The 14950-nt window shown below is 35.5% G+C and overlaps 1 protein-coding gene across 3 annotated transcripts in view; it reads left to right on the top strand.

Moving 5' to 3' along the window:
• The window catches only part of STXBP5 (syntaxin binding protein 5 (tomosyn)), a 209368-nt gene that overhangs the window by 103315 nt on the left and 91103 nt on the right, over positions 1-14950 (top strand). For all 3 annotated transcript variants that reach the window (XM_011959439.1, XM_011959438.1, XM_011959440.1), the window contains exon 9: positions 921-999. In XM_011959439.1, coding sequence (XP_011814829.1) covers positions 921-999 — 79 coding nt within the window. The remainder of the gene's footprint in view (positions 1-920; positions 1000-14950) is intronic.

Raw genomic sequence — 14950 nt, 5'->3', positions numbered from 1 at the left:
GTGGATAGAAATTCTGATGCACTCTAACATTTAGAGTATTTTTTGTATGCCAGTTTATAACCACTGGTTATTACAACTGGCCCACTCACTTTTTAATCTCCACTTCTATTTCAATTAACTCATTTGAGTAAAGGTACCAGGCTAAAATATATATATAAGAATGTTGTTATCTTTTCCTTCATTCTTGTTAGCCTTTGTTGAGCTCTAACAGATACACTGTATTCCAACAATAGATTAAATGAACTCCACGACAGTGGTTAATCTCTGAAATATGGGAAATAAATGTTGTATTTTCTTTCTTTCTTTTTTTTTTTTTAGTTTTCTATAGTTTCTGCAGTGAATATGTAGACATAGATAACTGAAATCAACATTTAAAAAAATAATTAGAATTCTTTGACAAAATGAGTCTCTAACACATTTTATAGAGGTTGGTGTATTTTAGCAGTCTTTTGGGTATTACAGTGGATGTATTTACTTAAGGAGAATAAATATAAATGATTTTATTAGCATAGGGCTTAATATTGCAGCCTGTCATACTGGGGTGAAAATGTGATGTAGATTTGTTTTTCTCAAATCTTGCTATTTTAAAATAAATTCATTTAGCAAGTTGAAATTTTATTTTGCTTATCTGCAATTAAGAACATTGGAAAAACTATCAATTTCTCCTGCTAGAATTTTGTCACATAAATGTTCTTACTAAGTTACTAATTATATTTGCTTTTTAGCACTGAATTTCAAAGAGTAACTTTGCTTGATCATTTAAAAAATATCTTATCGTGTATTAAATGCCTCTTTCAAAATCACTTTAAAGTGTTTCATGGTGGATTTCATTATATTTCACTTTCATTTTATAAACTATCAATGTAAGAATGTAGAGTAAATTAGAATTTTAGAATTTAATGCAGGAAAATATATTTTAGGAAAACAGTTAAAGGATGGGAAGAAGCCAGAACCATGCAAACCTATCCTCAAGGTGGAATTCAAAACGACTAGATCTGGGTAAGATTTTACTTCATTGCCAATGTTCATTGTATATAATTCCTCAAATAGCATGGAAGGCTATTTTATCATTAATTTTGAAGGCCTATTTTAGCATGGTCTCCACCATTCTTAAATTTTATGCTTTTTTTTATTTAACAAAAGAAGTAAAGTTGGTAAATTTAGGATAAAATACTTTTTGTGCTCTTGTCTTTAGTAGTTTTACATATTATCTTGGAAAGTTTGAATTCTTTTTCCTGTTAAACTTCATACCTTCTCTAGATCAGTCTTCAGTAGCAATAGTGTTTATTCACTAGTGGTCATTGTGGAATAATCAGTGAAGAAAAAAAGATTTAAAATTGAGCTATTTTTACTGTATGTGATATGAAAGTTATATGTATTCTTCAGAAATTAAATCTCATATAAGAGTATCTGCCAATTATGAAAATAATTACTGTTTAATATTGAGAGTTTGTTGGTTGTATTTGAAGATATTGTCACTATATGAATTAGGTATGAAAATTAGATTGCTTAAACATTTATATATTTTACATATATTTTTGTATGTGTCAAATGTTAGATTAAAAAATATAATAAAGAAAAAAACGTAAAATGTCTGTGAAAATTCCACGTCTCTTTAACTTCCAAAAGAAAGCCTTTTATTTGTGTTCTAGCTCCCCGGGAAAAGTATGTGGTTTTATTTGCTATGGCTTTTATTTGCTACAGCTATGTTGGACAGTGAATATATATAGTATAATGCAGAGATTCTCAAATTGTGGTCCCTTGGCCAACAGCATTAGCTGAGAACCTGTTTGAAATGCAAATTCTCAGATTCCACCGTAGACCTACTGAATCAGAAACTCTGGGGTCGGGACCCAGCAATCTTTGTTTTAACTAGACCTACAGGAAATTCTGATGCACTCTAACATTTAGAAACACTGGCTTATTTTTTGTATGCCAGTTTATAACCACCAGTTATTACAACTGGCCCACTCACTTTTTAATCTCCCCTTCTATTTCAATTAAACTCATTTGAGTAAAGGTACCAGGCTAAAATATATATATAAGAATGTTGTTATCTTTTCCTTCATTCTTGTTAGCCTTTGTTGAGATCTAACAGATATACTATATTCCAACAATAGATTAAATGAACTCCAAGAGGTGTAGCATCTGTTTGACTGTTGCATCCTTCATTGTGTGACCTGTAGCAGTTATCTGACTTCTTTGTGGTTCATTTTCCTCACTTATGACATAGATGGATAAAATATCAGACATTAGTTGTGATTAATTGAGATGATAATGTATATAAAACATTTCAGGCAGTTCCTGGTATGTAATAAACTCTATAAATGATTAAGAAACCATTTTTTTAGGAAATCCCCTGCCACCAATTGATTTTTATTTGTCATTTGTCCTATGGCAAAGGAATTAAAATAGGAAAAGCATGGTAACAAAGAAAGAAAAACAGGAAGAAAACCAGAAAAAAAAAATCTATGATTATAATACCAAATGAAATGAATTGGTTAAATATTTAAATTAATAGTGACTAAGTTCTATTCTTATCTAGCTATATTAACAAATATTGACTGGCAACAAAGGCAACAGTTCAGGGAAGATTTTTTCCTCTGTGTTTCACCTGTTCCAGTATTTACTCCTAAAAAATGTTAATATTTATGAGTTCAGGTTTCTTCAAGATGGCAGTAATACCTTTTCTTTCATAGAATTAGAAATGAAAATTTAAAGTGTTCTGCTCTTTTGAAAGCATTTGTAAATACAGTCATCCACTGCCTAACAGTGTCATGATCAATGGTAGACAATATATCCAATGATGGTCCCAATAAATTATGATACTGTATTTTACTGTACCTTTTCTAACACAAATACCATTGTGTTACAGTTGCCTACAATACTGAGTACAGTAATATGCTATATAGGTTTGTAACCTAGGAGTAATAGGCTATACAATATAGCCTAGATATGTAGTATATCATCGAGATTTGTGTAAGTTACACTCTCTGATGTTCATACAATGACAAAATTGTCCAATGATGTATTCCTCAGAAGGTATCCTTTGTCGTTGAATGATATTGTTATACTGTTAAAGTGGATCAGTAGGATCACCATTTTGTTACAGTGTTCTCTACTTTCTCAATTTCTTTTGTCACCTAAGATGGGAAATTCAGTAAATTAAACATATTTTTCTTTTCTCTCAGTCCCTGGCCTCTTTCCTTGAAATAGCTTTCTATGTTACAATATGCAACCGAAATTGAGAACTGTACTATCCATTCCCACCTAGAGCAGAATCAGCCTCTATTCGTTAAGCCGGGCAGCACTCATCTTTTTCCTGTTCCTATCAGGTATCATAAGCAGATGCCAACAGAATGTTTTGTACAGTTCCTGTTGGCAAGTTACCAAATTGTATAAAAAGCCATCCTTTTATTCTCAGGGTCTTCTACGTTTTCTTTTCTTTACCAAGAAATAATTTGAGATGGATTCCCTATCATCCTTTGTGGCTCAGCAAAACTATGCAACCTTAAAGATACTCTAGCCTCATTGGCCAAATTATGTCCTCCAATAATATTATCTCAAAGCATGTAGTACTTTTTCTTTCTACAACCTATACATGTCATTAGTAGGGGTGTACGTCACCCCTATTAAACATTCACCTCAATGAAAGCATGGTGGTGCTGAATGTGAAGAAGAAGATAGGCGGGTATATTGAAAAGATAGTAATAAAGAGCTAACTGTTAAAAATGCTTAGTTTAACTCTGAGGCAAAGGCAAATTCTGACAAAAAAATGAAATTGAGGTTACATAGCTTTTATTTTCTGATGAAATAAAGCAAATAAAACTTAGATCTGGAGAAACCAGATGTTCTCTTGCATAGGGAAATAAAGTATTTTAATAGACATGGAACCAGTTCTTTCTTAATAAGAAGTCAGAAGTTAAATATTAAGTCAATTCCATTGAAGTTGTTTCTTTGAGAAACTAATGTGAATCAGGTATGAAGTCCCGTGGTGAATGGCAGTTAGCACAGTGTTGTGTGAACTCTGATGTCAGACTACCTGGGTCTGAATCCCACCTCAGGTGTTTACTCATTGTGTAATCTAAGGCAAATAAGCCTTCTCTGCTTGTTGCTTTATCTGTAAAATGGGAATAATAATAATATTGTCTACGTCATTGAGTTGTTACAAAAATTAGATAAATATATAAAGCACTTGTAACGTGCTCTTTATACCAGTTGTCTCACACACATCACTAGTATATGTCTCACACATACTGGTTGTTGTTTCAGATGTTTGATAACCTCTGACAAACACCTAAAATGCAGTTGTTCACTTATCGTGCTTTCACAAAGCAAGTGTACAAGTGGCAAGGTTAACCAAATTTTATAACTGAAGAATCTAGTATTCCTTCCTAAATTGAGAATCGTATTTATCTGAAAGAGAAAGGCTGTAATTTAAAAAAAATTTTAGTCCTTTTTGATGTCAAAAAAAAATTTTAGATATCAAATATGATGGTTCCTTAGTGGGTTGTGAAAATAATTTTGCCAGTTGTGACCATCAATTTCTAAATTATAAACTAGAATAGGAAATAGCACTGCATATTTTAAGGGTAAGTATTGATTCGTGAAACTTTTATTCAGTGGCATATATTTGTCTGTATACTGGATCATGAAGTAAAATGCACTTCTTCCTATGGGTCATGATTAAAATATTTGAAAGTCCCTGATTTAGTAGAAATAATTGACGATTTGGATTATTAGACTTGTCGCAGTTTTGCCACTTACTAACTGTATTATCTTTGGTAACTTACCTAACCTCACTGACCTTTTTTCCTTACCTTAGTAAAACAGAGACAATAATTCCCACTTTATGAAATTATTCATGAAGGACTAAATGAAATAATATGTATCTGGCACATCATAGGTATTTGATAAACTCTAGTTTCTTTTCATTTCTACTTTTACACTTTTCTTTTCACTAGTAGACTATATAAGAAGGTGTCAGTGGGGCCAGATTTTCAACAGGAAACAACTTTGGATGGGTTCAAATAGGTACTCAGATGAACTCTAGAGTTTTGAGCTACAGAGCATTAGAAGAGTTAGTTTTCTTCAGAAATGATCACCATTCAAATAATTACCAGCTTTGGGAAAAGCATCTTTTTATTATGGAACCTAAAAGCGAATATTGGATCCTTGAGCAAGACAGCTGACTAGAGTTGCCTGGTGTTCATCACCATCCCCCCGACACACACACACACACACACACACACACACAAAAGGACCAAAAAGAACAGACTAGAGCCTCTGAAGGAAAGTGATGGAGTACAGAAAGGGAGTGGCCAGTTCCCCGTGGAGTATGGCAACCCAGGATGACAGCATAGAGGGGGAGCAAAACACCCTGACTCTGCTGCCCTGTCTCCCACTTTGAGCCAGGAGGCACTTCCCCTTGTGGAGAAAATGTAAGCCATAGGCCCACAACAGTCCCCATTACCACTGCAGGCACATGCAGTCCTTCTCTGATAGAATTCTACAGTACTCATAGGCCCGGAGCCCGGTTTATAGAGCTTCAGGTAATTTCCATGAAGCTGCACTGCTCCAGATAATGAACAATGTGTGTATCCTCACCACCCCATAACCCAAGCTGCTATAGTATGGTGCCATTTTGAAATTGGAGCCAGTGCTTGAGTGTTCTGCTCAGGGACCAGTAGCCACTTCATTTGTCCACTCTTGAGACTCCACTGTCATTCCACTGTGCTCACATGAGTGACTACAATGCCATGATCCCAGTTGCTCAGAGTCTGTGGCCAGGAACAGTTGTGGCTCTGGTGCCCACACCCATGCAGCATACTGCCCCCCAAAAAACAGATGGTCCTGTACAATGAGGGAGACAGCCCTGGGCTGGCTACAGTACTACATGTCCTTGCTCTTTGCAGGAAAAACAGCCCAGCAGACCCTCACCTGGCAGATCAGCACCTGAACCAGTTGAACTGGCATGAACCTGTGCCTTCAGTAGGAAAAAAAAACTCAGCACACCTGCCTTTAGTAGGTTCACCCCCCGAGTCAACCTGAAAATCAGCCAATCAAGCCCAAACCTAGCTAAGCTGTACCACTCTTGCCACAGACGTCTATAGCCTAAGTCACAGAGGCACTCACAGACATTGCTGAGATGGTTTACAGCTGAAGAAATTGCAGGGAGATTACATGGTGCCTCCACCCAGAACCAAAGCCAACACACCCTACCCAACTAACATAAGACCCATATACAGGAATAAATCTTTCCCTAAAGAGCTACTCCCTAAAACTGGAATAGGTGACTGTTCAACCAAATGTGCAGATTCAGTGTAGGAACACAAATATGAAAAAGCAAGGATGCATGACATCCCCAGAGGAACACAATAATTCTTCAGTAACAGAATCCAAAGAAGAGGAAATTTACCATATGCCCATAAAGAAATTCAAAATAATGGTTTCTTAAAAACAAAACTCAGCAAGATACAAGAGAATACAGATAAACAATTCAACAAAATGAGAAAAAAATAAGAAATTCAACATAGTTAGCATTTTTAAAAAGTGCAAACAGAAATCTTGGAACTGAAGAACTTAAATGAAAAATACAATTGAGAGTTTCAGCAACAGACTACATCAAGCAAAAGAAAGACTTTCTGAATTTGAAGATAGGTCTTTTGAAATAATCCAGCCAGAGGGTGGAAAAAAATAAGAATAAAAAGAATGAAGCAAACCCATGGAACTGAAGAGCTGCATTTAAATATACAAATATTCACGTAATATTTATAGAGGGAGAGAAGAAATGGAGAAAGGCACAGAAAACATATTTAATGAAATAGTAGCTGAAAATTGCTCAAATTGGGAGAGAGATGTATATTCAGATCCAGGAAGCTTAGGAGTTTCAAGTAGATTAAATTCAAAAGGTCCTCTCTAAGACACATTATAATCAATGTCAAAAGTCAAAGAGAATTCTAAAAGCAGAAAGAGAAAAGTATCTTGTCACATAGGGCATCTTTGTTAGATTATCAGCCGATTTCTCAGCAGAAACCTTGCAGGTCAGTAGAGAATGGATGATATATTCAAAATGCTGAAAGAGCAGAAAAACCTGTCAGCTGAGAATACTATACCCAGCAAAACTATCCTTCAGAAATGAATGTGAAATAAACTTTTCCCCAGACAAGCAAAAGCTGAGATAATTCATCACCACTAGATAGGCTTAACAAGAAATGATTATGCTGAGTCCTATAACAAGAAGTGAAAGGCAGGAAATTACTGTCATGAAAACATGAGAAATTATAAAACTCACAGGTAGAAATAAATGTGTAAGCAAACTTGTAATACTCCCATACTATGATGATGCCATGTGAATCTTTCATACCTCACCTGTGAAGGTTAAAAGTCAAAACAGTCAGTAATAACTACAGCCACAAGTAGTTGTTAAGGAGCATGCAATAAATAAGGAGATATATATATCTATATATATATATATATATAGATATATATATGTTTATATATGTGTGTGTATATATATATGTATAACAAAAATGTTATTTTTATTGAGAGAAGGGTTGAGAAATGTTGAGAGAAGGGTAAAAGTCTAGAATATTATTATGCAGCTAAAATTAAGTTGTTATCAGCATAAAATACTCTGTTACAACCACGTGATTATTTGTGTTACACTCATGATAACCATCAAGAAAGAAATCACAACACATGCACAAACAAGAAAGGAATCAAAGCTTAGTATGGTAGAAAAACCAGCCAAACAACAAGAAAGGAAGAATGTAACAAGGAATACAGAAAAACAAGAAAGCGGTTAATGAAATGGCAAGAGTAAGTTTTACCTGTCAGTTATTACCTTGAATATAAATGGATTAAATTTCTCAATTGTAAAAGAGACAGTGTAAATGAAAAAAACAAAAAAACAAAGAAAAACCTGTATGCTACCTACTATAGACTCATGTCAGTTGTACAGATTCACATAGACTGAAAGTGAAAGTATGGAAAAGATATTTCATGCAAACAGAAACCAAAAATGATCAGGTTTATAAAATATCAGATAAAATAGACGTTAAATCAAAAACTGTAAAAAATGACCCAAAAAAGTCGTTATGTAACAATGAAGGCATCAATTTAGCATGAGGATATAAGTATTATAAATATATATGCATTGAACACTAGAGCACACAAATTATTACTACATCTAAAAGGAGAGATAAACTGCAATACATAAATAGTAGAGGAATTCAACACCCTACTTTCTGCAATAGACACGTCATCCAGGGAGAAATTCAACAAAGAAACAATGGATTTAAATTGCAGTGTAGACCAAGTGTATCTAACTTACATTTACAGAATATTCCATCCAATAGCTGCAGAATGCACATTCTTCTCAACTGTGCATGGAACATTCTTGAGGAGGGATCATATATTAGGCCACGAGCAAGTATTAACACATGTGAGAAGATAAAGATCATGGCTTTTTTGGCCACAGTGGTATAAAACTAGAAATGAATAACAAGAGAAACTTTGGAAACTATAAAAATACATGAACATTACACATCGTGATCTGAATAGCCAATGAGTCAATAAAGATGTTGAAAATGGAAAGTAAATGATTCTTGAGACAAAATGGGAAAACAATATACTGAGGCCTGTGGAATACAGCAAAAGCAGTCCTAAGAGGAAACTTTATGGCAATAAATATCAGAAAATAATCTCAAAAAGACAACCTAACATTGCACCTCAAGGAACGAGAAAAAAGTGAACAAACCCAAAATTGGTAGGAAGAAAGAAATAATAATGATCAGAGCAGAAATATACAAAATAGAGACTAAATAAAAATACAAAGTAGCAATGAAACAGTTTGTACAAAATAGAGACTAAATAAAAATACCAAATATCAATGAAACACAGTTTTTTTGAAAAGTTAAACAAAATCAAGCCTTTAGTAAGATTAAGAAAAAAGAGAGATGACTCAAATTAATAAATTCAGAGATGAAAAAGGAAATATTACAACCAGTACAAAATAGACTAAATAAAAATACAAAGTAGCAATGAAACATAGTTTGTACAAAATAGAGACTAAATAAAAATACCAAATGTCAATGAAACAGTTTGTTTTTTGAAAAGTTAAACAAGATCAAACCTTTAGTAAGAATAAGAAAAAAGAGAGATTACTCAAATTAATAAATTCAGAGATGAAAAAGGAAGTATTACAACCAGTACAATAGAAACGATCACAAGAGACTATGATGAATAAATTATATGCCAACAAATTGAGTAATCTAAACAAAAGTATATAAAGTTCTGGGCACATAGAGCCTACCAAGATTGACTTAGGAAGAAATGGAAAATTTCAACAGACCAATAATGAGGGAATTGAATCAGTAATAAAAGTAGTCTCCCAGTAAAGAAAAGCCCAGACCCGGACAGTTTCAGTGCTGAGTTTTACTAAACATACAAAGAAGAATATTAGTCCACCTCAAACTCTTTCAAAAACTTGAAGAGACGGGAATTCTTCCAAACTCATTGTATGAAACCAGCATTATTCCCATACCAATAATAATTCCTGAAACTACTCTAAAAAATTGAAGAGAATTCACCCCAACTCATTCTGTGAGGCCAGCATCACCCTGATACCAAAACCTAGTAACACACAACAAGAAAAGAAAACTATCAACAGTACCTGCTCTGATGAACATAGATGCAAAAGTTTTTAACAAAGTACTAGCAAACTGAATTAAACAGTACATTAAAAAGATCATGTACTGCAATCAAGTGGGATTCATCCTAGGGAATTTCTTGTGCACTTTCACCAGTTCTATCCAACATAGTACTGGAAGTCTTAGCCAGAGCAATTAAGCAAGACAAACACATCCAGATTGGAAAGGAGACAGTCAAATTATCCCTCTCTGCAAACAGAATGACATTTTACATGTATAGAAAATCCTAAAGACTCAACTGAAAAACTTAAAAGTAATAAACGAATTTAGTAAAGTTGCAGGATAGAAAACGTACAATAGTCAGTAACATTTCTATATGCTAATAGTGAAGTAACTGAAAAAGAAGTCAAGAAAACAATCTCATTTACAATAGCTACTGAAAAAAAAGATAGCTAGGATTTAATTTAACAAAGGTGGTAAAAGATCTCTGCACTGAAAACTGTAAAACATTGAGGAAAGAAATTGAAGAGCACAAATAGAAGTGCACGTCTTTTTCATGGATTGGAAGAATTAATATTGTTAAAATGTTCATACCACCCAAAGTGAGCTACAGATTCCATGTATTTCCTATCAAAAACCAATGACATTGTTGGCAAAAATAGAAAAGTTCCTAAAATGTATATGAAACCACCAAAAAATTTAAATAGTGAAAGTAGTATTTATCCAAACAAGTAAACACAAAACCCAATGCTGAAGACATTACATTACCAGACTTCAAAATATAGTACAAAACTGTAGTAATCAAAACAGCATGATATTGGCGTAAAAAGAGATGCATAGACCAATGGAGTGGAATAGAGAGCCCAGAAATAAATCTGTGTATCTATAGCCAACTGATTTCCAACAAAGATACAAAGAACAAAATTTGGAAGGACATTCTTTTCAATAAATGTTGCTGGGAAAATAGGATATCCACATGCATAAGACTAAAACAACACGCCTATCTTTCACTATATACAAAAATCTGCTAAAAAATGTATTAAAGACTTAAATGTGAGACCTGAAAGTATGAAACTACTGGAAGAATACATGGGAAATGCTTCATGATATAGGACTGGGCAAATATTTTTTTGGGTAGAACCTCAAAAGTGTAGGCAACAAAAGCCAAAATAGAAAAATGGAATTACATCCAATTAAAAAGGTTCTTCAGAGCAAAGGAAACAGTCAACCAAGTGAGGAGACCGTCTACAGAATGGGAGAAAATATTTGTAAACTGTACATCTAAAGATTAATATACAGAATATATAAGGAACTCAGTTCAATGGCCAAAAACAAAAAAAAGATCTGATTAAAAAATGGGCAGAAAACCTTTAATAGACATTCCTCAAAAGAAGAAATACGAACGACCATCCAGGCATATGAAAAAATATTTGACATCACTAAACATCAGGGAGATACAAATAATACCACAATGAGATATCACCTCACTCTGGTTAGAACGGCAGTTATCAAAGAAGACAAAAGATGAAAGTGTTAGTATGTGAAGAAAAGGTAACCCATACATATAGTTGATGGAATGTAAATTAGTGCAGCCATTATGGAAAATCATAGGAGGTTCCCCCAAAAAGTTAAAAATAGAATTACCATATGATCCAGCAATCTCATTACTTGATACATATCTGAGGGAAATGAAATCAGTATGTTGAAGCAATATCTGCACTCCCATGTTCCCTTTGTGATCTTGGCACTTGGTCTTACATCTGTTAAGAAAACGTCCACAGGCATATTTGTATGTAATTTCATCTAATGAGTGAAGATCTCTTTGAGTCTATGGACTTTTACAATTTGAAGTGCCTCATCAGTTAACCTTACCATTTTGAATGTTACTTTTGGTACGTCAGTCAAAAAGTTTTAACCTTAAATCTTTGAGTTTGACTTTATCATTGTCTTCAGAAATAGTCATTCTACAACCCACCCCAGATTTGTCTGTATAATCTTTATTCTCTGAAAACTAGAATATTTTCTCCCATTCTTAATCCCCAAATCTCTCACCTAACTATGATAAATTGCCATTCACTTTCTTGTTTTTAAGATAACTTTTTTTTTTTTTTTTTTTGAGACGGAGTCTCGCTCTGTCGCCCAAGCTGGAGTGCAGTGGCACGATCTCGGCTCACTGCAAGCTCCATCTCCCGGGTTCATGCCATTCTCCTGCCTCAGCCTTCCGAGTAGCTGAGACTACAGGTGCCCCCCAACACGCCCAGCTAATGTTTTGTATTTTTAGTAGAGACTGGGTTTCACCGTGTTAGCCAGGATGGTCTTGATCTCCTGACCTCATGATCGATCTGCCTGCCTCATCCTCCCACAGTGCTGGGATTACAGGGCGTGAGCCACCACACTCAGTGCTAAGATAACATTTTGACTTACATTTACTTAGCACAATTCTGATATCTTCTCCCTATACTGTATAATAAACTAGTGAATAATTCTACCTGTAGTAAGTAGTCAAATACAAGGAGCAATCAAGCCAGCTCACATGGTGAGATTACCACACTACTTTTTGTTCTCGTGAATTCAGACCTGTTACTGCTGTATTTTTAATCACTTTTCTGCGGAAAGGTGACTATTATAGCTTTGTGTTATAATCCCATATGGCCAGAAAATTACATCTACTAGATTGATAACTCTGCCTTTTGACATTAGAACACCTCTCTTAGTAGCTGTGTAAGTATATGCCCAAGATTGGGCTTATCCATGACTCAATTTGAAGTGCTAAAATCCTTGCCCCTTTATTTTTAAGCTCTTCCTTATATTTGTTTTTTAATTCATCACTGTTGAATTTGAATTGATATTACACATATAACGAAGCCTACTGTTAATATGCCTACTGTGAGCACCTACAGAATGGTTTCCTGCCAGCTCCGAACCCTTTAGAGTCAAAACTCCCAACCCTGGTATTTTATCTTGAAACACACTAAAATAAACAAGTAGAAAAGAGGACTAGGAGATTCTGAACAGGCACACTGATACAAAAAGAAAGCCAGCATAATACGCTCTGAGGCTAAGATGGTTTGGTTTGATAGTTTGGGGCCACAGAACGATTGATGAGAATGATAAAAGAAGGAAGGCCAGGAGATATATTGTAGGAAGGATTAATTTGTGAGAATACCTTACTAGCATCGTTTCAAACACAAGCTAGGATTTAGGGACATTAAAAGAAAGAAAAACAAGGCCAGGCATGGTGCCTCATGCCTGTAATCCCAGCACTTTTGGAGGCCTAGGTGGGTGGATCATGAGGTCAGGAGTTTGTGACCAGCCTGGCCAGTATGGTAAAACCCCATCTCTACTAAAAATACAGAAATTAGCCAGGCATGGTGGCATGTACCTGTAATCCCAGCTACACAGGAGGCTGAGGCAGGAGAATTGCTTGAACCCTGGAGGCAGAGGTTGCAGTGAGCCAAGATGACACCATTGCACTCCAGCCTACCTGACAGAGTGAGTCTCAAAAAAAAAAGGACAAATTGGTGGATTCACAAGGGGAAATGCATATTGGCATATAGTATGTATTTGGTGAGATACAGGTATCAATTATGTGTCTTTATTGATTTTTATAGTCAGGTTTTTTACATAGTAAATAAAAATATAGGAGTGAGTATGCTTTCTTTTTTGATATCATAGATAATACAGTAGTGAAAATCTTTTGTTGAATTATTTCATTATAATGAATTTCCCGTGGTGAAATTTTGAAGGAAAGAGGTTTTCTATGGCTTTTGACAAATTGCCATATTGCTTTTCAGTAGTATCTGTGTATACTTTAAAGAAGTGAGTATAAAATATACCAATTTCATAAATAATCTGATCAGTATAGGATGATTTTTGTTTTTTTTTGTCAATTTAATACTGATATAGTTTGACTGTGTCCTTACCCACATCTCATCTTGAGTTGTAGTTCCCTTAATCCCCATGTGTAGTGGGAGGGATCTGGTGGGAGGTAATTGAATCATGAGGGTGGTTTCCCCCATGCTGTTCTTTGATAGTGAGTGAGTACTCACGAGATCTGATAGTTTTATAAGAGGCCTCCCTCTTTGCTCGGCTCTCTGCCATGCAAAGAAGGACATATTTGCTGCTCCTTCCTCCATGATGGTAAGTTTCCTGAGGCCTCCCCAGCCATACTGAACTGTGAATCAATTAAACCTCTTTTCTTTGTAAATTATTTAGTCTCAGGTATGTCTTTATTAGCAGCATGAGAACTAACTACTACAGTAAATTGACACCAGGAGTGGGGCACTGCTGAAAAGATAGCCAAAAATGTGGAAGTGACTATGGAACTGGGTAACATACAGAAGTTGGAACAGTTTGGAGGGCTCAGAAGAAACAGAATTGTGGGAGAGTTTGCAACTTCCTAGAGATGTGAAGGACTCAGAAGACCGAAAGATATGGGAAAGTTTCAAACTTCCTAGAGACTTGCTGAATGGGTTTGACTAAAATGCTGATAGTGATACAGACAATGAAGTCCAGGCTGAGGTGGTCTCAGATGGAGCTGAGGCACTTGTTGGAAATTGGATCTATAGTGAGTCTTACTGTGCTTTAGCAAAGAGATTGGTGGCTTTTTGCCCCTGTCCTAGAAACCTTTGGAACTTTGAACTTGAGAGAAATTATTTGGGGTATCTGGTGGAAGAAATTTCTAAGCGACGGAGTGTTCAAGAGGAAGCAGAGCATAAAAGTTTGGAAACTTTCCAGCCTGATGATGCACTAGAAAAGAAAAACACATTTTCTGGGAAGAAATTCAAGCCTGTTGCAGAAATTTGCATAAGTAACGAGGAGCTGAATGTTAATCAACAAGACAATGGGGTAAATGCCTCTGGGACATGGCAGAAACTTTCACAGCAGTCCCTTCCATCACAGGCCCAGAGGCCTAGGAGGAAAAAATGTTTTTGAGGCCCAGGTCCAGAGTCTCGCTGCTTTGTGCAGTCTCTGGACTTGGTGCCCTGTGTCCCAGCCATGGCTAAAAGGGGCCAATGTAGAGCTCAGGCCATTGCTTCAGAGGGTGCAAGCCCCAAGCCTTGGCAGCTTACGTGTGGTGTTGGGTCTGCATATACTCAAAAGTCAAGAATTGAGGTTTGGGAAGCTTCACCTAGATTTCAGAGGGTGTTTGGAAATGCCTGGATGTCCAGGCAAAAGTTTGCTGCAGGGGTGGAAGCCTTGTGGAGAATCTCTACTAGGGCAGTGTGGAGGGAAATGTGGAATCTGAGCCCCCACACAGAGTCCCCACTGGAACACTACCTAGTAGAGCTGTGAGA

This window comes from Colobus angolensis, unplaced genomic scaffold, assembly GCF_000951035.1.
Source record: "Colobus angolensis palliatus isolate OR3802 unplaced genomic scaffold, Cang.pa_1.0 Scaffold493, whole genome shotgun sequence".
In the NCBI taxonomy this organism is placed as follows: domain Eukaryota; kingdom Metazoa; phylum Chordata; class Mammalia; order Primates; family Cercopithecidae; genus Colobus; species Colobus angolensis.
Note: the sequence above shows the minus strand (reverse complement) of the source record. Positions and strands in the feature narration are given on the sequence as shown.